Genomic DNA, 26,597 nt, shown 5'->3' on the forward strand with positions numbered 1-26,597 from the left:
GCGGCTTTATTGACAGAGAGAGAGGCCGCGTGGGACCCCCGGGGGGGACAGAGACCCCCCTCAGGCTGACGCTGCCTTTGACCCACGGGGATGGACCCCCCCGAGTCTGGCTGAGCCCCCCAAGTGATGCCCCTGACCCCCCCAAAGACTGGCTGAGCTCCCCAAGTGATGCCTCCTCCTTTGAACTCCCCCAAATGATGCTCCTCTCAGTCTGTCTAAGCCCCCCTAAGTGCTGCTCTTGCCCCCCCCAGTTTAAACGCCCCAAGTGATGCCCCTGTCTATCTGTGACCCCCCCCAAACTGGCCGAGCCCCCTCAGGTGATCCCCCCAAGGGAAGCCCCCCGGTCTGAGCCCCCCCCCAGGTGATGCCCCCGTCCCCAGGCTGGGGGTCCCTCACTGGGGGGTCCCGGGGGCTCTGCGGGGGCTCAGTGGGAGCCCCCCCCGGCGCGGAAGGGCAGCCGCGGCCCCCCGGGCCCGGCTCAGCTGCTCCACGGAGGCTTCGAGGTGGGCGAATCTCTCCGAGAGCCCCCCCAGCTGCTCCTTCAGGGCGCGGAAATCCCGGTACAGCTCATCCAGGGCCCCCGACAGCGCCGGGATCCTGCGGGGGCGGCGGGGTCAGGGCAGGGACCCCCCGGAGCACCCCCCTGGGACCCTCCAAGCCCCCCAAGGGAGACCCCCCAGCCCCTCACCTGCCATAGTCAGGCAGCACGGTCTGGTGGTCCGCCAGCAGCAGGTTCCGGAGCTGGGAGGTGATGGCGAATTTCCAGTTGTCCAGGACCAGCGTCAGGTTGGCACAGCCCCTGGTCAGCGGCCTCTGGGCTGGAGGGGCCACAGTGGGACCACGGGCGGCCCCCCCGGAGCAGGACCCTCACCTGGGACCCCCCCTCCAGCCCCATGCCCAGGGCAGGCCCTGCCGTCAGGCCCCTGCCTGTGCCTGTGCTCCAGTGGGAAGAGGGTCCCAAGTGGGAAGAGGGTCCCAGGGATGGGAATTACCCTCTCCTACATCGTCCCACGCTGCCGGGCGCCGCTTCAGCTTGGCTGTGCTCCCCAGAGCCGTGAGGAGCAGGAGGGGGAGCAGCAGCCGGGCCATGGCTGGGCTGTATCCCCGCGGTGTCCCCAAGGGTGTCCCCAGGGCTGTCGTGTCCCCAAGGGCCAAGCTGGGCACGTGCCACCCCCCTGCTCCTGCCCTGCTCCTGCTCCCGCTCCTGCTCTCCAGGCTGTGCTCCCCGGCTCTGGCTCCAGCGGCTCCCGCTCCCCCTGTTCCAGGCTGGGCTGGCGCCGGGCCCAGCCGCTCATGGCTCCAGGGCTGATTGCAAACAGACCCGGACACGGCCTGGACACACGAGTCCTGCCGGGAATGCTGAGCAGTGATGGGGTGCAGGTGGCACAGCACCGGGGAGCAGGGCCCCCACCAGTTCCTGCTGGGAATGGGAACTATCCCAGCCCTAAGAGCGCTGTGTCGCCTGTTCCAGTTGGGAACATGGAGCATCCATGGAGCTCCGTGCCAGCAGAGGTGACGGAGTGCAGACGACACGGTGCTGGGGCACAGCGTCCCCCCATTACCAGCAGGAACAAGGAACATCCCAGCCCCATCCAAGCTCATGGGAGGGAGCACAGAGGCACTGGGGTGCAGCATCCCCCCTTTCCCGTTGGGAATGTGGAACATCCTGGGACAGGTGACAGAGAGCAGGAGGCTCTGGTTTGAGGTGCTTTTATTCCACGTTACTCGCAGCCCCCCTGCCCGGGCGCCCCCCAGCACTGCACCCCCAAACCCCAGCACACCCAGGGAAAAGCAACCGCAGCCCAGAGCTGGGCCTTGGGATGAAGCCTTCGGAGAGCCCCAGTGAGGGGCGGGGGGGCCAGAGGGTCCCTGCCCTGCTGGACACCAGGACACCCTGTCCTGGAGCAGGATGGGACACAATCCCAGTGCCCCTGGGAACCAGAGCCGCAGAGACAGACCAGGGGGGCTCCAGGACAGGCACCTCCATCATCCACCTCTGCCTGGGACAGCTCCAGCCAGGGGCTAAAGGGAGGCTGGGGGCAAGAGCTCCAAGTCCCAGCTCCGGCCAGGACATGGTCCGGAGGGACGAGGGCACGGGGGAAGGAAGGCACCAGCTCCCGGGACACGCCAGAGGTGAGGTGGGTGCCCAGGTTATGTGGCTGTCCCGTCACCCCTTCCCCGGGAGCCCACTCAGGCTCTGTGGGGTGACACAGTGCCCGGAGGGGACACCCCTCCTGCAGTCCCCACAGGGTGCTAAGCTGAGAGCTGGCAGGAGCCCACCCTGTGCCCAGTGTCCCGTCCTGCTCCGGGAACATCAAAGCCACCTGCCCACCACGCCGGGGCCAGTTGGTGCCGGAGCTGTTGGGATCCGGGCACCCACACGGGCAGGGAACTGGAGCAAAGCTGCAGGCAGGGAGATGCCAAAGCCTCCCCATCTCCTCAGGAGGGAAGTGGGCACAGATCCCCCCTGAGCCCCCTGGGTCCCCCTGGCAGGCTGGCAGCAGTGGGGATGGTGGGGCGCCAGCCCGGGGCACGGGCTGAGGGGAAGCGTCAGTTCTCCGGGCTGGGAGCACCAAGCGGCTCCGGGATGGCCCCCAAAAGGGAGCGAGGAGTAACTGGGGGGCTGGAGCCACCCCGTGCCCGGCTCCGCAGCCGGAGCTGGAAGCTGAAGGGAGGAAGGGGAGGGACAAGCGCCGCGCCGGCTGCTCCGGGGAGGCTCGGGGCGGGAGCGGGGCTAGGAACGGGGCAGGCTGCACATCTCGCAGTGGTCCGTGCCCGGCTGGTTCATGAAGGTGCAGTGCTGGCAGGGCCACATGGCTGCGGCCACGGCGTGCGACGAGCCCCCCATGGCGCCGTATTCCTGCATTCCCGAGAGCGGGACACCCACCGTGCCTGCGGAGAGAGCCCGGGGGGAGAGCTGGGATCCCTGCACAGCCCACCCCGCAGCCCCTCCGGTCCCAACCCTGGGAGTGTTCCAGGGGGCTTGGAGCAACCTGGCCTACGGGAAGGTGTCTCTGCCCGTGGCAGGGGGTGGGATGAGATGAGCTTTAAGGTCCCTTCCCACCCAAACCATTCCACGATTCCATGACCTAGCAACAGCTTTCCTCCCCCTGGAGCCTCCAGCAGCCTCTTTAGGGGCTTGGGAACAGCACCACACACAGCCCCCAGCCAGCTCTGCCAAGTGACAAGGGACCCCCCTGCCCCAGGGACCCCCCTCTTACTGCAGAGCTGCTCGATGGTCGCCCACTGCTCAGATTTTTTCCAGGTCTGTGCAAGCTCCTCATTTTTGGTCCTCACGGCTTCCAGCAACAAGCTGATGCTGTCCTGGAAGCCACAAGAGGGAAATGAGCACTGTGACCCCTCCAGTGTCCCACTGGAAGCTGTGACCAGGGATGTGCCCTCCTTCCCTAGCACAGCAAGGCAGGACCCTGAGCCTGAACTGTTCCCCCTTTCCTGAGATCCTTGGAGTGTCCCAATTTATCCCTCTGCTCCCCTCAACAGTCAGACAGACCCCCATACCCCCCAGAAGATTCCGTTCCTCTGCTTCCAGGATGTATCACCTACTGCTTTGGGATAGTGTGCCGGTGCTGCACAGCAATCCTGACTTCCAGAGGGGCAAATCCCCATCCCCATCCTGATCTCCAGCTGCCCAGGGTCATCCTGGCTGCCTCACACATGCGCAGCCTCCGGCCAACACGGCCCAGCTGGATCCCACCGGGAAGCTCCGGCGGTGCCGGGGCAGCCGCCAGGCCCGTGGTGCCCAGCCAAGGGCAGCAGAGCTGCACTGCCAGGACACTCCTGGCCCCACCAAGGTCTGGGGGCTCTGCTCTCGTTCCCACAGAATTCCTCATTCTGAGATAATTTTTAAAACGTTTCCAGCTCTGGGAGCCGCAGCCAAGTCGGCTCTGGAATCATGTGGACAACCACCCCCCCCCCCTCAGTGCTCCCAACAGCTCGGGGGCTTTAAAAGGGTTTTAAAACTTTTTTAACCTTCTGCCAACAGCTCAGCTGGGAAAAGACAGCAATGGGACCCGCTCAGGGACACAGGATGGCAGGAATGGTCACCCCCACCCACCTGAGGGACCTGGGATGGGGAGGATGGATAGGGACAGGACTCTCCCCACCCCACTACGTACCCGCAGAGGCATGACCTCATTTGTGACCAGGAAGAGGAGCAGATGGAAATCAGAAATGATGTCTAGGAAAATGGAGGATGTGTTTTGGGACAGGTACGTGGCCAAGCTGTGGAAGTCCTGGAGAGAGGGGACAGTAATGAAGAGAAGTCACTTCCTATTTTGATGCACTACCAGACATTTCTGGCACCTCCGGGCACCGGCTGCAATGTGCAGGGATGATCCCAAAACCAGATCCCAGGCTGGCTGATTGAATTCCAGCTAACAACTTCCAGGGAAAAGGATCTCTGCACCCACACCAGCTTTTCCTGAGCAACCCCAGTGCACACAGAGCTGATCTCAGACCCAAGAAGTGCTGAGTGGGGCCAGGCAACTCCAGCCCTGCCCCTATGGAAAAGGGGCAGAGGGGGATGGAGCAGCCCTTTCCTCCCCATCCTCTGCCCTGGCCTCTTGCAGGAACAGTGCCCTGTGCTTTAAAATTCCAACCAGGAAGAGAAGGCAGTGCTCTGGGAGCAGAACAGACCCCAGACCCTCTCCTGTCTGCGGGGAGAAGCAGGTTCATGGTGTCTCTGTGGGGCTGGAGCCCCTCGGCCCCTCTGGTGCTGCCTGGGGGGCACAGGGAGCCCTGATCCCGTCACGGAGCCGTTGGGAACACGGCTGGCAATCGGCATTGGCATGCAGACACTGCTCTGTGCAGGAAGGAGTTTGGCAGCTGCACTGGGAAGGGGTGACTTGAGGGCACAGCTGTCCCTCTGCAGCTGTCAGTGAGCACAAGGGAGGCAGTGCCAATCCCTATGGAAGTGGCTCCATCAGGAATCAATCCTCACCTGAGTTTCTCCCAGCACATCACGGTTCTCGATGGGGAATGGATTTTGAGAAATAGAAAAAGTGTAGACTGGATCCTTGGGGAAAGTTGTAGTAATCTAAAGAAAAAAAAAAATCCAAGGAATGATGATCAGAGGCCAGTGGGATATGGGAAGCAAGGCTTGGGATAGCCAAGAGCAGCCATGGCTATGATCCCAGCTCAGCCAAACAGTGAGGGATCCTGCAGGGATCTGATGGCTTTTAATTCAATTTAAAGTGATATCCCATCATCCCCTTGGCTCCCAAGCAGCCTTGTTTCTAAGGAATCTGGAGGGACATAGATGGAGCTTGGTCCTGACAGATGCCATGGAGACCATCCCTCTCTGCACAGGTTACTGGGATACAGTGATCCTGGCACAGCTGTGCTAGGGGGGGATCCTGGGGGCATCCTAATACACATTCTATCCCTCTGTTTTCATCCCAGTGACAGCCCAGGTATCCCAGGAACAGGTGCCTTCACTACTGCAGGAATCCCTGAGCTCCATCACTGCCTGTGCCAGGGGCAGCTGGAGCAGAGCAGTTGCTCCGGGTGGATTTAATCGTTGTTGGCACCACCTCCAGCTCCAGCAATATCATCTGTCATCCCAATTATTTGCTTTCCTGCCTTCCATGCCGTAAGTTTGCTTCCCAGCCCCAGGGCTGAGCCGTGCCGTGCCTGGCAGCAGCTCTGCTCCGGCCAAACTGTGCCAGAGAGTGAATTCCCCCTTCCAAGAAAAGGCATTTCTGGACAACCTGCTGAGTCACTTGAAGGAGATGGATCCCTAATTGCTGCTCTAAGACAGGCAGCTGGAGTTCCTTCCCTAGGCAGTGCCCAGCACACGGATCCGTGGGGCAGCTGCTCCCCGGCCGTGTGGCTCCGTGCCAGGGCAGAGCCGTGATAAGGCACCAGGCAGTGCCTTCCTGGGAAACAAGAGTGTTCCCTGGCACCACACTGGCCCCTCAGAGCAGGGCAGCCACCTCCCTGCTAGGAATGCCTGGCAGCAGTGGAAAGAGGAGGATGGCGTGTCTCAGGAACCACCTCCAGTGGGAATTTTTGGAAAGGGTGAAGGGTTTGCTGTGCCCTGACCATCTCCCGTGGGAAGCAAACACTATGGAATACTCACGTCTATGATGAGGTACTCGACCGGCAGCGGGCGAGCCAGCTGGGTGATCTCGTTCCCAAACTTGTCTATGTCCTGAAAGAGGAGGAGTCGGATTATTCCTGAGCATGGAAGTGGTGTGAAGCCCAAGGGATTGTGCCCTGGAGATGCCCACCCAGGATCCTGAGCTCTGGCAGATCACTGAGGGTGGAAAAGAACCCAGCTGGGTGGTGCAGGGCTGCCCAATTCCCTGCAGCTCTCTGGGGCTGGAGATCTCTGTAATTCCAGGATCTCTGGAATCAGGAAATGGGATCGCTGTTTCCTCGTGAGCCAAGGGAGTGCGTGGTCACAAACCACCTTGGGCTTGTCTCCCACTGGATATGGACCTGGAATTATCTAAGGAGTGTAAATCAAGGTGTGATTCTTGGGGTTGTTGGACTTGATGATCCTTACGGGCCCTTCCAACTCCAGATATCCTGTAATTCCATGATTCTAAATGTCATTTAAGCAGCTCTTCTGTCTAAAAAAGGAGGGACAGGCCACATCTGCCTCCTCAGCTGAGGCAAACCTGCCTTTCTGCAAATCCAGGAGTCCCTCATCCAACTCTTCACCTGGGAATTGGGAATCCAGGCACTTTCTCCTGCCCAGACCCTTAGAACCAAGCACATCCCACGGCGTAAACTTGTTTTGCTTTGCCAGACGAAGGGAACATAAAGTTTAATTAGGGAGACAAACGGCCAGCATATGTTCATTAATCATAACCTGACAATTAGACGTGATTGATGTCAAACACGCCGAGTTCAAACGGCGCTTCGGAAATAAATCCCAGAGAACTGACACTTTTCATTAAAGATTCTGTACGAGGGGGTTGTGTTTTCTACCTAAATCATCACTTAACGTGGTATAAATCATTCATTGAGCCCCACATAAATCATATGCCCATAATTCCCAGTCAGGGACTCTACATTGAAGTTTCCATGGACTCAGTGGCTGGAGCCAGACCAGAGGTGTCATCCCAGGAGGTTGTGAGTCCCACTCCTCCAGCGGATCTCCCATGGGATGGGAGCAGCACTCCCTGGGCTGAGCCAGGGAGCACCATGCAGGGACAGGCTGCTGACTCCCTCCTTTCTCCCTCCCCTTTCTCCCAGCCGTTTTTCTCCTGGAGAACACCACTCCCCCACTCTCCCTGGTGTTTACACAGCACAACTATGCGGAGCAGCAGCCAGCACCATCCCGCTCTCCCAGTACTCCCAGTCAGACCTCGCCCCAGCAGGCTCCAGCACGCTGCTCCCCTCCAGGCACAGCCCCGCTTCCTGACCCCCTCCCCAAGCACCCCCTGTCCCCAGGAACTGTTCCCTCTGTAAAAAAAAAAAATCTCCCTTCCAGTCTTTGAAGCTCCTTTGAAAAGCAGTTCTGATAAGGATCTTTGCTCCTCACACATGACAGGTTGTTGGGAGCTCCTGGCCTCAGATCTCTCTTGCTCTGACAGGAGCAGGAGGAGCTGTGGAGCCTTTTTTTGGGAGATCACAGGACCCCAGAGCCAACCTGCTCCTAGATCTCAGTGATACCACAAGAGGCAGGAATCAGATCCAATCAGCTTCCCAAACACAATCCTGCCCCTGCAAGAAGGGACCTGCAACAACTCACGCATAATTAGCCCATCTGGAATTCATTTTCCAATCTAATTAAGTTCTAATATGCAGAAACATTTTTCCAGCACCTGTTGGCTTTAATCTCCCCCTCTGGGGATTTCCATGTTAAATGCCTGCTTTTTCATGGCATGCTGCTGAGGCCTCCAAGACATCCATAGACTGGGACCTCGCTCCCCCCAAGCCGAGGATGTGTCCCAGTCCTGACAGAACAGCCCCCTTGAACACTGACATTCCTTTCCCACCCCCACGGATCCTTTAACTATGTTTTAAAGATCTTAATGAACATCAAGATGGGAGAAAGAGCCTCATCCTGAACTTGGCATCACCAGGACCCCACCAGTGCCCTATTATTGCTGCAGCCTAAGCCCCCCAAAGCCCAGTGGCACTTGTTCCAAAGGGAGCCAAGGAAGGGGTTAATGGAGCCATAGGTATTTGGCTCCTGGACAAAAATCCATCAGCAAGGTCTGGACAATGAGTTATCCTGGTGGAGATTGCATCAGGGCTGGGATTAGAGCCTTCCAAACCACTGTTTGGAGGCAGAAGCTGCACAGGGATGGGGATGAACAGGGAAAAGGGTGGAAGCACAGCCGGTGTCACACACCTCGGTGGGATGGAAAGGCTTCTGGGTGGCCTCGGGATTATCCACAGAAGGTGAGGGGAGCAGCCAAGTGAGGAGCCTGGGCGGGTGTCAGCCAGGAGGGAGGCTCCGGATCCGCGTCCCAGGGCTCGACAGCCGTGAGCATCCCACGCCGTCAGCATCCCAGGCTGTGAGCATCCCAGGCTGTGAGCATCCCACATCCCACGCCGTCATTCCCGACCTGCTCCCTCGCTGAAGGCACCGTGGAGCTCAGCAGCCGCCTGTCCTTCCCGTGTGGGAATAAATCCCAGCCTTGCTCTTCCCTCTGCCACTTCCCAGCACTTTGCCGGGCGATCCTGCCCCTGGCATGGAGAGGCACAGAGACGAAGTGACTTCTCCAAGAGCAAGTGACAGGTCAGGGAGAGTTGAAACCCTTCCCAAGAGACTCCTGGTGAGCTAATCCAGCATCCTCCTCCCTGGAGCAGCCAGGACATTTAAGGCTAAGGCGGCTTGTGGTGGGAGGGCAGCCAGGGAAGTCCTTCCCCATTAGTGAACACTCCCTGCAGCCTGGCTCTCCCTGGGAAGAGGATTTCCAGTGCCATGGAAGGACAGCCTGGCTCAGAGGTCCCGCTGGGTTCTAATAAAAGCAGGGCCCTGGCTTGGGGTTGTCCCAGCACGGGATGGGACACGTGTCACTGGTGCCAGGCCAGGGCTCAGAGCACGTGTGGGACTTGAGGGCAAAGGGCTCTTGCACAATACTTGTAAAGGGCTTTTGTCTTAACAGCATCCCAGAGAAACTCTGGGGGGATATTAAACCATCCCAAAGAAACTCTGGGGGAATATGAAACCATCCCAAAGAAACTCTGCAGGATGTTAAGGCAGCAGTAAAATGCAACTCACTTCGAGGATGACAATGACATCCATCGTCATGTTTGAGCTGCCACAAATACCAGTGATAAGAGACAAAGCCAGCCAGCCCACAAATCCAATCATCCAAGGGTTTTAAAGGGTCTGTAAAACACAGGAATCTCTTTCCCCAGTGGTGGAGCAGTTCAGCAATGCCAGAATTCCTGGGCCAGAGGACTGGGAGGAGGGGACAGCAGGGACAACAGGGTGTAGGCAGGGAGAGATCCCTCTAGCTGGGGCACAGCGCTGAATAATCAATCCAAGGTACATTCTTAGGGAACTCCAAATCAATCCAGCTGTTTTCCAGAACCAGATGGACAGAGGAGGCTTCTCGAGGGCAGCAGACAGGACAGAAAACACTTGTATGGAACATTCAGACGGGCTCGCCCTCATCCAGCCGAGAAACTGGGTGAAGAGGCCGTTGCAACATCATCATCTTCACTCACAGAGTCTTTACCCCGACCTGTGTTTGTGTCTTGACAACATCGAGTCCTTCACGAGTTCCGTGTGTTGAGCTCTCCGAGCAGCACGTGCCGGCTGTGAAACGTTCCAGCTGGAAACGCTGCACTGAGATGCTCCCCAGGCACCCTGGGAGGCTTGGGGGGGGATGTGTCCTTCCTCCTGGCTAACTTTACCTGGGGAAGCACTTCAGAGCATAGTAACTTGTACTCACAGTCCCCAAACCCCTCAACTCCCACGCTGGGGCAGAGCTCTCGCATTCCCGGGCCAGGAGAGCAACGGCCGCGTGTCCAAAGCCAATTCCACGGGGGTGGCTCCTCGGAGCAGCAGGCGAGGGGCCAATGCAAAGAGAATGGTAAAGAAATACAGAAACCACACAGCTGGAGGCTCAGGAAAACTGCAGGACAACGCCAGTGCCATCAGCTTTCCCATTTCCATGGAAGAAAAGCAGCACCTTTTCCCATTCGGAAGCCGGAGGTGAATCCACTGGCCCTGCTGTGGATCCGAGTTCCCTGGATCCTGCCTCACATCTGGCTGTTCTATAAATACATCCACACTCACAAATATTGGCCTCCTGGTCCTCGTTCAATTAGAATTAAGTTGTAGAGCTCCTTTCATCCTAAAGGGCTTTTCAGATGGATATTGTATGGGAATACACATGGACTTCTGCACAGTCGAGGGAAAACAATTACTCCAAAGTGCAGCTTTCTCCCCAGAACTGGCTGGGGGGTGGGCAGAGGGGAACCATCACGGACCAGGACAAAGAGGGAGCAGGGCACTGGACTCCAAAGATTCCATCCTGTGCTGCCAGATTCTTCCTCCTCCTGGAGTTCACTCGGGTTTGGACAGGGCTGTTGTCACCAGCCCAAGACAGATGCCCATTTAATGGGACCCCAAAGGTTTCCCAAGCCAGGAGTGACTAAGCTTTACATAGATTTAAGAACATTAGGGAAAAAATCAAGGGGTCCTAGAGCCAAACTCGTTTAAGGCTGAGGGATAATCCCACCCGGCAGAGCCATCCTTGAGCACTCCGTGAAAAGGGCAACTGGGGAGAGAAGTTCTAAAACCCGAAATCAGCTGCAGCCTGATCCGGTGAATCAGTGGTTCATGGAAATTTCCACGGAAGGCTGGAGCCATCCGTTCCCATTCTGTTTATCTCCCTGCTTCAGATTACGGAGGGGAGTGAAGCCCTGCTGGGAACACCCACCAGCTTCCTGCTGCTCCCAGCACCCCGGGTGGCCCACATGTGGGACACAGACCTGTGGGACCTCCTGCAATGCGCCCGAGTGTGGCACAGCCCGGGCTCCTCCGGAGCGGGATCAGGGCACGCCAAGAGATGATCTCATCTCCCTCACGTTCGGGGCCAACCTCTGCACACCCCAGCGCTGCTGGATCTTAACTGGCCCTGGTTTATCAGCTCTGAGATTCCATCCCAGGCAGGGATTCCATCTACCCTCCCTCTCCAGCACTGGATTGATCCCAGAGGTGTTCCTTGTGGGGCCAAGCCAAGCCGGCACTTCAGCGTTAAGGGGTGGACGATGGGGTCTCTCAGGGAAATCAGCACTTCCCAGGCCCAGTTTCAGGACATGCAGGAACAGCCTGACCAGCTCCATTCCTGTTGCTGGTGCACAATCCACTCATTCCAGTCATCCCAAACGAAGGCAGCTTTTCTTATCCCGTGCTCCTTAAGGGACAGCTTTAATACAGGCAGCAGGAGCAGGCAAGACAAGGAGGAGATAACTAACGGGTGATGGATGGCTAATTAGCTGGCGAGCAGTGCCATTAATTAATTCCTCTGTCCCTGCTCACGGGGCACCACCAGCCCTGTGCTGGAGCAGCAGCGCTATCGCCATCCGCAGGGAGCCTGATCCTGAGCTCCTGACTCAGCCCTGCAGGAACACGAGGGGCTGAGGGTCTCCAGAAACAAGTGCCAAGGGAATAACGACATTCCATCCATCACCAACAGACCCAGAGGGCGGCAGGCAGGGACCAGCAGTGACATCCCAAATAGTCCTGGGACCCCCCCTCCAGCTCCAGAGTCCTAAACACGGGGAGGACGTGGAGCTGCTGGAGAGAGTCCAGAGGAGGCCACGGAGATGCTCCGAGGGCTGGAGCCCCTCTGCTCTGGAGCCAGGCTGGGAGAGCTGAGGGGGTTCACCTGGAGAAGAGAAGGCTCCAGGGAGACCTTAGAGCCCCTTCCAGTCCCTAAAGGGGCTCCAGGAGAGCTGGAGAGGGACTTTGGAGTGACAGGACAAGGGGGAATGGTTTCCCACTGCCAGAGGACAGGGTTAGGTGGGATATTGGGAAGGAATTCTTGGCTATGAGGGTGGGGAGGCCATGGCACAGGTTGCCCAGAGAAGTTGTGGCTGCTCCATCCCTGGAAGTGTCCAAGGATAGGTTGGAGCAACCTGGGATAGCGGGAGGTGTCCCTGCCCATGGCAGGGGGTGGAACGAGATGAGTTTTAATGTCCCTTCCAACCCAAACCATTCCATGATTCTATGAAGTGAGAGTATTTCAGATCCGCTCCAGTTGTGCACATGTTCCCTGCTGCTCCTCAGGACCAGAGTGTGGATCCAGGGGCACATCCCAGCGCTGCCCAGGCCCTCAGCCCTTACCTTGTAGAACACATCAGGCACGTACTGCTCGCTGCTGGACTCCTTGGCATAGCCCAGCTCCGGCGCGTCCCGGCAGGGCAGGAGGCACTCGTCCCGCACCAGGGCCATGCACTGGTTCGACACCTGGTAACCCTCAAAGTGCACCTGGTTGTCAGGACCACCTGGAAAAGGAGAGAGTGGTCACAAATCCCAGAATTACTAAAGTTGGAAAGGAGCTCCAGGATCATCGAGTCCGACTGTGCCCGATCCCCACCTTGTCACCCAGCCCAGAGCGCTGAGTGCCACGTCCAGTCGTTCCCTGAACACTTCCAGGGATGGGGACTCCATGTCACAACCCTTTTCATGAAGGACTGCTTCCTGAAAATCCTGCACAGGGGTGATTTCCCCAGGGTAACTCCGAGTGCAGCAATAAAGTTGGACTTGATGAGTTTGGAGCTCTTTTCCAGCCTTAACAATTCCAAGACTCTGTGAATTAGACTCGAGGGTCTTGCTAACAGTGAGAAACACTGAGATGAAGCTGCTGATGCTGCTGCACAGGAAGAACTTTAGGCAAGAATTCCCTCTAAGCTCCACATTCCTTTAGTCACACCTGTTCCAGAGCTATCCCAAGAGCACAGACCCAGGGGACAGCAGGAATGCTCTGCCAGGAGCTCCAAGGAGGAGAAGCTGCCCTTTTGGAGGCTCTGACAGCATCACCCTCCCACAACCCTGCAGGTGTCTCCTCCTTTTCCAAACAAAACCCAGGCACAGCATTCCCAAGGAACCCTGAGCTGCAGATCCCCTGGTCATGTCAGGCCTAAACAGTGTTTTCTCAGCCTGTCCTGGATGCTTTGGTGGAAATCTGACATGGAAAGTGGGAATTAAGAGCCTGGCTCGCGGAGGGATCACATGCTTGGCGCTTTCCTTTGGATAATGTAAGCAACATCAGGTCATGTGTCACTGGAATACAACTGGAAAGAGAGGATAGAGGCAGATGGTAGGAAAACATTACTATTTCCAAAGCTAGGAATTCAGGAGGGGATAGGAATTAATCCATGGAGAAGATTTAAAGGCAAAGTTGAGGCAAACTATCCAAATACATTTCTGTGGCACAAAAGGAAGGACTCAAGTGTTTAAATAGAAACCTGCTGGGCTGATTGAACAGAGGAGAATGAAATTAGCTGGAACAGCAAAGAGGAAATATTCCTTTTCTACCCTTTGATCTGTAACCTCAATCACTCACTGCTCCAGAACAAACACTCCTAGAAATTAAACATAGACCAGGACGGGGGGAAGGTCTGAACAAAGTCTGTTTGCTCAGTAAAACACCTTGTTTAAAAAAAAAATGAAATAAATATATATATAAAAAAAAGAGAGAGATACAGATCTATCTTTAATGAGAGATGGATGTGTTTAGCAGTCTGGAATGTACAGGAATGGGCCTGTTGACTGAAAAAGAGCTTTTTCACTGAAAAAAAGGCCCTGGGAAGCCTTACAAAGCCGGGCTCAGGGCAGGCAACATCCCATCCCACTTTCACTTTTCACACTGGATGTTATTTGGAAGTCATGAGGGTTTTTCATTGTGTTAAACAGACCCAGAACTCAGCAATTCTGCTCCAGGGAAGGTTTAAATGAAGACATGTGTCATCCCATGGAGAAGAGCAGAGAGAACTGGGAACACTCCAGCCCTCCTACCACATGCCAGTGTCCCCCCTCCCAGCCCAGCCCATCCACAGTGCCTCTGGAGACTGCCTGAAAATGGCTAAATCCAGAGGTTTTAAGCATAAGCACTTTGCAGGCGCTTCTGTTTTATTCAGCCAAAAAAGTATGTTTTCAAACCCCACGTCAGGGTTTCCCTGACAGTGACACAAGGGAGATAAAGCTTCCCCCTGAACATCCTGAGGGAGGAATTAATCCACAGCTTTAAAGATCTGGATTGTTGTGGTTCTGCACTGCTGCTTCCAGGCAACAGAACGTGGAGCTTAAAGATTTGAAACAGAGAAGTGAGACCCAGTTATTGCCCTGGCTGCAGGCAGAGAGGGATTTCTGGATCAGAGAGGTGGGTCTGAGCCTCATATAAGTTTCTTCAGATAGTTGTAAAGTAAAAAAAATAGGTAAATAAATAATGAGTAATAATTGCAGAGAGGATAGAACAAAGAATGAAAAAGTATTTTAGGTGATAGAGTAAAACCCTTGTTAAACAGGACAGATGGGGATCAGGGCGTGTGATTTTTGGCATATTCTACTAACAAGAGGTAACTCAGGTGTAACCCAGAGAGCTGGGGCCAGTCTATACCTGTAGCCACAACCGTGACAAACTTGGATCCAAAGTGCCCATCTGGGGAGAGGCGACAGATGTTGGGCTGCTGGTTCTGGAAGTTGCCAGCTGTGATGCACTCCTCTGCACTCAGGTAATACGTGTCCTGAGGGGAGAGCACCAGTGCCAGTCAGCGAAAGGACAGCGTGACGTAGCCCAGACCTATTTCCCTGGGCTGCAGCCAAGGGAAACGACCAACACCCCAGGAAAACACGCTTTCGTGGAAAGCTGCTGCAGAGCCCGGGACAGGAATGTGACCTGTCAGCTCCCCAGGCCTGAGCTGGCTCAGGACTGTCCCACGGAGAGTCCCCACCCACATTTACACACCATTCTTCTTCTTTTTTTTTTTTTTTTTTAAACTGAAGTTTCACTTTCCAAATATGGATATCACTGGGTTTACAACCACAGGAAGCTGAGGAGGTCGAAGTTTGAGCCATGTATGTGTCACAAAGCCCAGCCCATGGGAACATCCTCTGAGTCACTCTGGGTTTGCACCTCACACCCCCCACTCCCTCCACTCCACGGAGTTTTACTAATCCTAAAAAGGGCAGGGTTAGATGGGAGGAAATCCTTCCCTGTGAGGGCGGTGAGGCCCTGGCACAGGTTGCCCAGAAACTCCCATCCCTGGGAGTGTCCAAGGCCAGGTTGGATGGGGCTTGGAGCAACCTGGGCTAGTGGAAGCTGTCCCTGCCCATGGCAAGGGACTGGCACCGGATGTGCTTTAAAATCCTTTCCAACCCAAACCATTCCATGATTCCAGGAGCATCGTTTCATTAAAGCAGAGGGGTGAAGGGCTGCAGGCAGCTCTCCCTGCTCTCCAGACAGCTCAATCCCAAACAGTTGGAAGGGTTCAAGCTCCCTTTCCTTCAGAAGCACCTGAAAAACCCCATTTCACAAGAATTCCAGTGTCACCTGCACCCCTGCCCTGGCTCAGCAGCTGGAATTAGCTGGGTCCCACCTGGATCTCACCTTGTTCCTGCTGTATCGAACGGTGCCTTTCCGTGTGTCCTCAGAGACCAGGTCAGTGAATATCCAGCCGACCTACAAAGGGTGATGGAGAACGTTGCTTTAAGGAAAAAAAAAAAGGACAAAAAGGAAAAAAAAAAGAAACAAGAAGGAAACCAGAAGAGCTTATACATTTTCAGCTCACAGGACACGATGTTCTTGGCTCCCCTCGGCCCTGTGCACGCTGCCTGCAGGGAATGGCTCTCCCAGCTGTGCCGGGCTCTTGGAATCCCATTTCCAGGAGCAGCAGCATGCCAGCTGGCTGGCCAGGGCACCTGCAGTGTTATGTTTCACTATGGAATATTTTTCATGGAAAGATCTGGAGGCTGCAAGAGGCCTCTGTGCCTCCCACCTCCCAGCAGAAAGCAATTCCTACAGAGCGCCTGGAGCAGCTCACATGGTCCCAGTTTGAACCTCTCACATGATCCCAGTTTGAACCTCACAAGCTCTGGTTAGGAGGAAGCTCATAATGGAGTGTGATTCATTCCAAACTGGAGTCTGTCCCGACCCAAAAAACACATTCCTGCTTTCTGTGGTTGCACACTGGTATGTGCATGTACACCAATAACCCCTGGAGTGGGCATCCCTTCCACACACGTGTGCCATGTGTACACACACCTCGGGAGGAACCCTCTCCACCCCTGTGCCAATCCCAGCCCCCACAGCATTAACCCTCCCGAGGCAGAGCTCCCTGCAGAGCCCAGACAGACCAAACCCTGCAGCCAGCACTCAGTGACGTGTTAAATCCCGTGGATTAAAAATATCTGATGGGAGAAGCGGAGGGAAAACATGGTAATAAATAAAACACACAGAAGTCTTGCTCCAGCCTCTGGCGAGGGGTGAGATCTTATCTGGGAGAACAAAGCCCTCCCCACAGATGTTTACAGTCTGCACTGAGCCTTCTCCCAGTCGAGTTTTCTTTAGCAAGTCAAATCTTGTTTGTGTACATCCCATTCCTGGCATTCCCACCATACCAATGGTGCTCCCAAACCGGAAAATATCGGCGCAGGTTTGAGGGATGTCAGGAAACCAGTGGACCCCGAAGGGATGACTGGCAGGATGGAACTGAGGGGGACCTGCACCCCTAAACCACACAACTCACTCCCTACAGCACCAAGAGACCTCATGGAAGGCAATAAAATCCAAGGGGAGCTCCTGCTCCTGGAAAAGGAGCACGGAAGCAACTCCAGCTCCATCTGTGCCAAATTAGCACTTGCCTGGGAGATGCTCCCAGGAGCGGCTCCTGTCTGAGGGGAAAGAAAGGGGAAATGGTGTTTCTGTTGCTTTGCTCCAGCCTCTGATGTCCCTCATGACTCCAACTGCAGCTGCACTGCCTCGTGAGGGGTGTGTGCTCAGGAAAACCTTCTGGTTTGGGGTTTTATACCTAAAAACGTATATTTTATACCTAAAAAAGCTGCTGACACTTAAGTGAGATTTAGGTAACCCAAAAGGTCTTGGTCTGCTGATTTCTTTCCCTGCCACACACAGACACACACGATCCAACACATCCTGACCTTCCTCAGGCCAAGCTTTGCCGCGATCTCATCCACGACCTCGGCTTTCGGATCCTCCAGGATCTCCAGGCTGTTCTGTGTCCCGATCTGCAGCAGAGAGACACTTGTCAGTGAGAGAGAACAGGAAAAAAACCCCAGGATAACCACTGTGGGGAGTGAGGCAGAGCATGGGAGCAGAGTCTGGTGTCACCCCAGAGACCTCCCCCTGCAACTCTGCTCTCACACACATTCCCAAGGATCCATTTGTTCCTCTTCCACTGGCAATCTGTTGGATTTCACCCTGGCACTGCTGCAGGACTCACCAGGATGGAGGAAGCACAGGAGGAGGGCTCAGACCGTGTGAAGCCAAGCGGTGCCGTGCCCCATCTAGTGGGGACTCCAGCCCAACTCATCCTCAGCCTCTCCACTGTTCTGCCTTCAAATCATTTGGATTTCATTCTGTCTAATTAAGCTGCTAAAATTTTCCCAGAGAGCTGGGAAGGAATTGCAGCAAGGGCTGCGACTGTTTTTTCCTAGCACAGAATTTCTTGGAAAATTTCCTGGAAATCAAGGAAACGAGGGAAGATGAAAAGTGAAATCCACTTTTACAGTCACCCTGGATTTAAATTATTTGAACACAGAGTAATGTAAAACATATAACATAAAAAGAAATAGACATTAAAAAGAATATAGATATTAAAAAGAATATAGTAATAAAATATAATATAAAAATGTAATATATAAAATAATATAGTATTATATATTACATAAAAATAACAATGTAATAATATATTATAAATACATAATAAGAAATAATATAAATAAGATTAATATGAAAAAAAGGCGGAGAACCAACAAAAAGCAAATCTGGGTTTAAAAATCTCTCGGTGGCAGTAGCTGATGGTGACATTAAGGACATAAATCCCATCATCTTTCCCTCGGGACAGTTTTCCTTGTGGAGCTGTGGCCGGAAACGATGAGTGAGGTTTCCCACACTCAGCAGGTGTTTCTGTGTCCCCCAACCGTGAGGGGACCCCGGGAGCAGGGGGGGCTCACCTGGGGGGGTTCATAGATGGCCGCCACCTCTGCCCGGATTCCCAGCGGGATGTCTTTGTGCTCCGTGTACCGGCCGTACAGATATCCCAGATGCTGGTTCCCTGTCTTCCTCCAGAAGTCTAGGAAGCGATCTGCAATTGTGTGGTTCTCAAACATGATGTTGTCAACATGCCTGTATTTCTGTTTGACAAAGTTCAAGCGTCAGGCCGTCCTCCACTGGCTCCGGTGCCTTCCCAGGATTCACTCACACCACCCCTCTGGAGCGGGATCCTGCCACGGCAGGCCTGGGGGAAGCTGGGGGCTCCCTCCCTCTCTCCCCTCTGCTCAGCTCCCACCCCCTCAGCACTGCTCCCTGCCCAGCAGGTCCCACCATGGGCTGGAGTGTGGGATGTGCTGAGCACCCCGGGGTCTCTGCTGGGACCTTCACCCCCAGAGCCTTTGTGGGTAAAATGACACTGCAATTCAAGAGGAAACAAGAAGCTGAGTGGCCTTTTGGATCCCCTGAGGAAAAACAGCAGGATTCATCACTAGTGCTGCCAGCTCAGTCCTCCACACTGGGAGGGAACTGCTGACCCAGGACATTTTGGAACCCCTTACTGCAAGGCCTGAAGAAGCTGGGCAGGATTTCCCTGACACCTGGAGGCTTCGTGCTCCAGGCTGGCTGTTCTGGAAGTCACCTCTCCCAAAAGGGAAGCCAAGGCCCCTGTGAGGTGCCATGAGCTCAGTCTCACCTGTCTGTTGAGGGTGATGGCGCTGGGCTGGCACTTGGTGCAGATCCCCTCTGGCCAGGGAGGGTGTCCCTCACACCCCGACTTGATCTTACAGCTGATGTTCTCCAGGGCTACAAACTTCCCCCTGGGAGAGGGGGGAAGAGAAAAGGGGGGACGAGAAGGGAAATGGGGGAAGAGAAGGCTGCTGTTACCACAGCAAATGCTTTTGGAGCAGTAATTTATGGAGCATGTGGGAAGTAACAGGTTGTAGCATTCGGGCAAATCAGAGCTCCTTTCATGTTCATGAGGCTTCCTGGAAAGGGAAGTTCCCTTCAAATGGAAGTTGGGCTGCATCTCCCAGAGAGATTTAAAAAATCCCAGTGGTATTTAGGAATAGCATGGAGATACACCTCTACATAACTTATGTCCGTGCAATTTGAGAACCAGGCTTGGAGCTTGGTGTAACTAGGGAACCTCTTTCCTTCCATTTGGCCTTCTCCCCCCATCAGAAATGTTTCCTGGGAGTAATTACATTGCCACACAAAGAAAGGAAAACTAGAAAGAATAAACCCCCTAAAATAAAAAGCCAGATTTATTTTTTCCCCCGCCTTTTCCTTTTTTCTTTTATTTTTCAACACCTTTCCTCCTCAGTTTGCCATTCAATCCTCGTATCCCACGCTGAGATCTGTCTGTACTCTCATTTGTGTTTAAAACAAAAAAAAAAAAAAAAGAAGCTACAACCAGATTCCCTTAAACCCAGAGCTTTTCTTACTTGTCTGCCCCTCCGGTCAGCTTCCTGATGTAGGCATGGAATGACATGTGCTTCACAGGAGGCTCCAGATGGTTCAAATAATCCTCATCGAACGGCTGCCAAAAACACCACACAGAGCAAAGGCAGGTCAGGCACCTGTCTGATAACACCCTGATCACTGAGCAAATGGATGTTCCAGAGTCAACCCCACCAATGTGGAAGCAATCAAGGAAATTCAGGCTCATTTTCAAGGCAGCTACTACTGGGATACAAACAGTGCAGCTTCACAACGGCGAGTTTTATGGTCGCCTCCTGCTCTGGTAACAGATTGGCTCCACAAATCAGAACGAGCCTCAAAGGCAAAAAGCCTTTTCCTTTTGATATCTAACAACAAACAAGGAGCCAGCTGCTCCAACACGGCCAAGGGCTTCCAGAGCACTTCCAGCAGTGGGGAACAGAATCCTGGAATGGCCAGGATCCCCTTTGGAGGGGTGGCTGCTGCTTTGTGCCATAAATTACACAGCCCAGCACGTTTGGAGGCTAAAGCTGCTTCAAGCTGAATAATCACGAAATCATGGAATGGTTTGGGTTGGAAGGGACCTTAAAGCTCATCCAGTCCCACCCCCTGCCATGGGCAGGGACACCTCCCACTAGCCCAGGTTGCTCCAAGCCCCGTCCAACCTGGCCTTGGACACTTCCAGGGATGGGGCAGCCACAGCTTCTCTGGGCAACCTGTGCCAGGTGGTTCAACTGGGAAGTGCTGGGATACATGAGAGAAGGGATGAAACAAGAAGATACAGGGAAAAATGAAGAGGGAGGAAAAATGGAGTACTTTTTAAAGCACTTTCTGCTAAATTCATTATTGCAGAAAACCATCATTAACCATGATAAACCTGGGGTCACAAAGGCCTGGAGCTTTAGTGATCCCAGAGCCAGCAGTGCACAGCAGGATTCTGGCCTGGAAAAGTGTTCCACTCCTAGGAAAAGTGTTCATACTGGGAGAAACTGGTGTGAGTTTGTAGCACCCTCCTGGGGCTCTTACCTCGAGTGGGACACAGTGAACACATTTACCCAGGGGGCCGTGACGACACCTGGGCAGAGAGAGAGAAAAATGGGGTTAAATCTCATTTAACATGGGAACTGAAGTAGGAATAAATCTTATTTAATATGGGAACTGAAGTGGGGTTAATCTTATTTGATAATGGAAAAAAATCAGACTGTAAGAGTTGCTCTCGAGTAATTTTAGTGTGGAAGAGCTACATTTCTCCTCTTTCAGTTTGAACCCATCCCTCCTTATCCTGTCACTCCAGTTCCTGATGAATTGGACTTGAATTATCTTGTCCAGGTTGAAGTTAAACCTGAGAGTCTCAGGTCAAGATCAAACCCTCCTTATGTCCCTGGGAAGGGGCTCTGCTGTCCTAAAAATCACCTGAATCCACGTCAGGTCAGGTTTCACAAGCCTTCAAGTTCAAAGAATTCAGACTCTTCAAATTCAAAGAATCTCCAGGCCACGTGGCAGGGCAGGTTTTAACAAAAAGCCACCCAAAACATTCATCCTTTATCAGGCACTGGAGGATGGGCTGGAACAACCAAGTGTGTGTTTTTTCGGGCAGATAAACCCTGCAGGGTAGAGTTAGAGGAGAAAACCTCTCCTTTGGTGGTGACTGCTTTAAAAAAACCCTAAACCAACAATAAAATCCCCCCCAGCACTAAGTCAGTGCTGCTTTCCAAAGGAAGGGCTCTGGAGGTTGATGTGTGCAGACAATGGATGGGATCCAGTTGCAGGATTGATTTTAAGGAGGTTTTGTGGCAGATAATGTACAGACAGGAGCCCTAAATGCTGCTAATGCACTCAGTATCCTTCACTTGAGATTGATCCACCCTCCCAAACCCAGGAACAAGCCCAGACACCTCCTTTTATCCTAAATACCCACCCCTGGGCTTTGGCTCCCTGCTAGGAACAACTTCATTGATTCCTTGAAAAGTGTGGGTAAGTTCAAGACAATGTTTTCACCACAGAGTGGTGGGTTTTGCCTTTATTGCTTCAATAATGTGACATCCCATCACTTATGGTCAGTCTGGGAAGGTCAGAGAGGATTTTCCACACATTTCCCTGCTGCTGCAGCACTGAGGATAAACCATAGGGGGGACAACACCACAGGGAAGGGCAGATGATTCTGTTTCAGCAACAATTCCTGGTTGCCTTTAAAAATTTTCCCTCAAACCCTTTCAGGAGTCTCTTTCCAGAGGGTTCCAGACCCAAGGCCAAAACTGGAACCCAACTGGGACTTTAATGCTGAGCAATAAAACCCCACTACCCATCCAGGGGGAGTTCTAGCAGGACCAGTGTAGATTTTGGGTGGGTTTAACCCATTGTTGTATTATTTTTACACAAATAGAAGCTGCTTTGTTTCCCAAAGGCTCTTGCACGGAGGAGCTTTGAAAAGTGGGACTTTGGTGCATTTTTGTGAGCAAAAGGGACTCCCTGGTTTCACAAAGGTCAGAAAGGCACGTGATGGAAGGGAAGTAAAAAACTAAGCAGGGAAAACCCCAAGTCCCAATTCCACATCTCTGTCACGGGACACTTCCATTCATTCCCCTCGCTTCTGTGCTCCCCTTTATGAGAAGTGGCTGGATCTGAGGGCTCAGAGTGCTCCTGCTCAGGACATTCCCTGGCTGCTGGGCTCAGACATGACATTCCAAACTCTGGATACAGCAGGAGCACACACAACACCCCCCCACTCACAGCTGCTGGTCTCGGTTCCGGTAAATCTTCCCATCCTGCTTGATCAGGTACTGGTCGATCTCATCCTCCACCACCTGGGGGGCAGCCCCAGGCCGGGAATTTTGGGAGACAGAGGTGTCCATGGTCTCTGAGGAGGAGCCAGCTGGGCTCAGGGGGTACAGGAACAGCATATCCCCGTGCCTGCAGGGGTGGGAGACAGCACACAGGTAGTGGGAGGGGTGGGAAACAGCACCCAGGAAGCTGGAGCTGCTTCCCAGCCGACCTCCTGGAACATGGAAGAGCATGGAATGTGCCCCAAAGTATAATCAGACTAGCTCAGGTGGCAGCTGGAAGCTGCTCCATCAGCCACCTCTTCCTGCTGCTGTGGTCATTTGCCACAATAAACGTAAAACCTTTTCATCAAGAGACACAACCGAGGGGAAAAGATGGAGAAAAAGGCAAAGGGAATCTATGGAGAGAGCCAACAGCTCCAGGAGGGAAAAGGAGTAGTGTGGATCCCATGTGGATCAAGCCATACCCTTCCCAAGGCAGCTGCCAGCTGGCACATTCCAGGGACACGCTGCGCATGGGATGTGATTTTTCCCACTGCTGCCCATTTTGGAAGCTCCAAGCAGAGTCCCCCACGCTGGAAAAACCCTTCCCATGGGGACTCACTTGATTTTGAGCAGGTTGAGGGATTTGTTCTGGGCTGCTGTGATCTCCCCTGTCCTGTTCCTGTTGGTGTACACGGAAAAGCCATTATTCCTGAAGCCAAATTCCTTGGCGACCTGAAAGACGGGGGAGAAGGACAAGGTGTGAGGTGTCTGAGGGCTGGAAGGGGCTCAGAGCCAGAGCTGATCCCAGGGAACTCCTACTGCAGGAATTCAGCACAGTTCTGAGCTCAGGATAATGGGGAGACATGGAAGAAACACCTGGAAACACAAGCAATGGATTAAACCAGGAATTTAAACACCCAGAATGTGTCTCTCCCTCACACAACACGAATGCAGAGTTTGATCTAAATCCAGGCAAGCACTGCAGGACTGCAGGGAGAAACTTCTCCACTATCCCAGTTCTCCCTGTTTTCTTGCTCCAGCCACACCAACAAGTCATTCCCATCCTCCTGGGACCAGAATTCCTCATCCATACCTTCACCTCTGTGGATCTTTTGCCCTCAGCTCCGCTCCCACCAACCAGTTGCTTCACTCAACCTCTTCCCACTGTTCCGCCTGTTTATCCCCACTTTCCTCCTCTCTCCCATGGAATTCACCCCCAAAACAGCCACCTCTCAGCCCCCACGCTGGTTTTCCCTGCTCAGTTTAAGGCTGATTTACTTGGGATCAGTCCAACACCTCTTCCCAGCAACAATAATTTACACATTTGGCCACTTGAAAACATCATCAGTTCAAAAATGGTGTTCAGAGTTCCTCCACTTGACAAGTTTTGCCCCAAATTCTTAAGTCAATGGCCTTTATTCTTAATAATAAAAATAATCCCTGTGGCTTTGGGAACAGGGAATGCCCCCAGGACAAATGTGATGAGACACAAAGAACTGTCACATGAGCAAAGCCATGAAAAGCAGGGGATTTTTTTCCTGTCAGCTCCACTGTGATTTGCAGCAGTGAGTGATCCGTGTGAATGGGACCCTTTCATGGGGATCAGCTCCTGCTCCTCGGGCCACAGAATTCCATTTCTGGGGCAGACAAATCCCACAACACATTAACAACAGGTTTGAGTTGATTCCCGACTCGATTCTACCCTGAGCAGAGCCAGAGTCACTTTTTTAGGGCTTTTCCCTGGGTGTGGTACAAGAGACAGGGAGGATTATCCGATCCCGTATTCCTTGCACACTTCTGGAGCTTCTCTGGAGCAGATCCAAGTTAATTCCCTGTAGGGAAGTAGCAATCTGATGCCTCTCTAATTCCAGCTGTCCCCCTAAACACCAACCCCACTCCCTGGGTGAACATTCCAGGGTTAAAATCCACAGCACAGGTAGGAGAGATCTGGATTAAGATAAAACATGGATCTCAGGTGGCAAAATTTGCCCCTTTTCTCTTCCAAGTAAACCCTGGAAATAAACCCACACAGGTCTTGTGTTTGGCTCAGCAAGAGGACAGAACCTTCCCCAGACCAACAGGCCATTCCAGGTGCTTCTGTCCTGGCAGGAAGTGTTTTCCAGCCATTGTTCCACACTGCCTCAGGTAACCTGAGCCCTGGAAAGCAGCAGCTTGTTCTGCACAGGCTCCAGAGATCCTGAGAGCTTTTTTTCCCTCGGGTGAGGCTGCTCAGAGGCTCCAGTGGTGTCCCTGAGCCAGCCCTGGAATCCAGGAAGATTTTTCCTGGCCAGGTGGGAATGCTGTCAGGGAATGCTGTTGGGTCTGGGCTTCAAACAAAGCAAATGACTCACAGAGAGCAGGTTTTGGGCTGCTCCCATCCCCTTCCCTCTCACAAGGAGAACAAAGAAAGCCCAGTCTGAGGGTTCCAGGCAGCAGAGGAGTTCCAGGAGGGAATGAAATGGAGAGCTGCTCACTCCTAAAGAGCAAACTGACCACGGAGCAGCTGCATCACCCCACAGCCAGCCCCCCTGACAGCTCCCACGTGGCATGTTCCCTCAGCCAGGGGGAAAATCCTGCCCAGAGCTCCCTCAATCCCTCCCTTGCTCTCTCCAGCAGCACACACAACACGTCCAAACAACATTCCAAGCCCAAATCCAGCAGCTGAGCCAGGCCTGGACCCTGGTTTGACCATCCCCCAGCTCCCCTGTGCCATTGTCACCCTCTTCTTCCCAGCTGCCACTTCTTTGGGAGAACCCTAAAAAACGTCCTTCCTGGGAAAGCTCCCACCCCAGGGGACCCCAACGGAGAAGCTGAGGGAGTTTATTTTCTTTAAATGTGTTATTTTCCCTCTGGAACAGCAGGAGTTACCCCAACAGAAGTGTGGGTTTCCCCCTGGAATGCTGTCCTGTGCTGCTGGCAGTGAGATCAAACACAGGTATCCCATGGGATAAGCAGTGGGAGCCCTGCCCCATCCCTTGGGGAGGCACAGGGGGTCCTGGGGTACCTTTTTGAGGAACGTTGCCACCGTCTCTCTCTTGGTGGCCGTGATTCTCTTCACTCCCTCGGGCGACTGCACACGGATGATCTGGGGAGGAGAGGACAGTGGGTCACGGAGGGGGACAGAGCCCACCCTGAGCCCCCAGCCCTGCATTCCCCTGCTCCTCCCTCCCATTCCCATCTTCCAGAGGGTCTGGGAACACCCAAGGGGGCAGCACTGGGTGGTGTCTGCAAGCACAGGGGTGGAACCATCCCAATGCTCCGGTAGGAGCTTCTCCAAGGAAAACATTTCTCTGAGCTCAGAGCTGGAATTAAACCCTCAGGAGGGTGGATCAGAGCTCCCAAGGGGGGGTTATTCATGCAGGCACCGGTGCAACTGGTGTTACTGGGCACTGCACTGGTCGTGGCTGAGCCCTGGTTATCAGGAGATGGGGAGAGGCTTGGGCTGCTCCCGGGAAACCAGAGCTCAGGAACGGGAAAACCGGCAGATTCGGGGGGGGGGGGGGGGGGGGGGGGGGGCCGGGGGGGGCCTTCGGGTGCAGACAGGGAAGGGGCAAAGGTAAACCCCGCAGTCCCGGGGCGTGGAGGGGCTGGAGCTGTTCTCAAGGGGCCGTTCAACCGCTCCCGGGGGACACGAGGACACGGGCAGGGGGCGGCGTGTGTGGGGAGGGGACACGGGGGACACGAGGGGACACGGAGGGGGACACGGGGGGAGCTGCCCGTGTCCCGCCGTCACCCCTTCTCACTCTCTCAACTTCCATCCCGGGCACAAGCCCGCTGGGACGGGACCGGGAGCCCTTCACCGGCCCCACCAGCTCCTTCTCCACCTCCCCCCCGAGCCCCCGCCCGGGGCTCACAGACACCGGGGGGGTCCCGGCCCCGAACCGCGGGGGAAGAACCACGGGAGGCCGTCCCGCGGCGCCGCGGGCGCTGCCCGGCGCAGGCACCGCCGGGCCCGTCCCGGTGCCCCCGTCCCGGCCCCGCAGGAATCTGCTGCCTCATCGCCCCTCCCCCGGCCGCACTCACGATCGTCTCGGCCATGGCGCTGCCCGCGGGCGCCGGGGGCTCGCCGAGCCGCTCACGCACGGCCCGTCCCGTCCCGCTCGGGCTGTCCCGGCCCGTCCCGGCCCTTCCCGGCCCTTCCCGGCTCCTCCCGGCCCGGCCCGGCCCCGCCGCCTCCCGGGACCGGCCCGCCCCCGCGCCCGCCCCCCCCCCCCGCCCC

General features: G+C 54.7%; 1 protein-coding gene across 2 annotated transcripts in view; it reads right to left on the minus strand.

The window, feature by feature from the left end:
- Nucleotides 1-1,694: 1,694 nt before the first annotated feature.
- NPLOC4 (NPL4 homolog, ubiquitin recognition factor) overlaps nt 1,695-26,597 on the minus strand; it is a 25,100-nt gene continuing 197 nt past the window's right edge. Inside the window, exons 1-17 of one of the 2 annotated variants that reach the window (XM_027654460.1) lie at nt 26,402-26,531; nt 25,383-25,463; nt 22,998-23,110; nt 22,344-22,523; nt 20,640-20,688; nt 19,619-19,713; nt 18,868-18,991; nt 18,137-18,316; nt 17,102-17,188; nt 15,552-15,623; nt 14,562-14,688; nt 12,287-12,447; nt 6,101-6,172; nt 4,961-5,056; nt 4,137-4,253; nt 3,222-3,324; nt 1,695-2,892 (exon numbers count right to left, since the gene is read on the minus strand). In XM_027654460.1, coding sequence (XP_027510261.1) covers nt 2,735-2,892; nt 3,222-3,324; nt 4,137-4,253; nt 4,961-5,056; nt 6,101-6,172; nt 12,287-12,447; nt 14,562-14,688; nt 15,552-15,623; nt 17,102-17,188; nt 18,137-18,316; nt 18,868-18,991; nt 19,619-19,713; nt 20,640-20,688; nt 22,344-22,523; nt 22,998-23,110; nt 25,383-25,463; nt 26,402-26,416 — 1,830 coding nt within the window. In that variant the 5' untranslated portion in view covers nt 26,417-26,531 and the 3' untranslated portion in view covers nt 1,695-2,734. Of the gene's footprint in view, nt 2,893-3,221; nt 3,325-4,136; nt 4,254-4,960; nt 5,057-6,100; nt 6,173-12,286; nt 12,448-14,561; nt 14,689-15,551; nt 15,624-17,101; nt 17,189-18,136; nt 18,317-18,867; nt 18,992-19,618; nt 19,714-20,639; nt 20,689-22,343; nt 22,524-22,997; nt 23,111-25,382; nt 25,464-26,401; nt 26,532-26,597 lie in introns of those variants that run through there. The other variant, XM_027654459.1, reaches the window with a different exon arrangement.

The sequence above is a fragment of the Corapipo altera genome, unplaced genomic scaffold (assembly GCF_003945725.1).
Source record: "Corapipo altera isolate COAL_440 unplaced genomic scaffold, ASM394572v1 343, whole genome shotgun sequence".
In the NCBI taxonomy this organism is placed as follows: Eukaryota; Metazoa; Chordata; class Aves; order Passeriformes; family Pipridae; genus Corapipo; species Corapipo altera.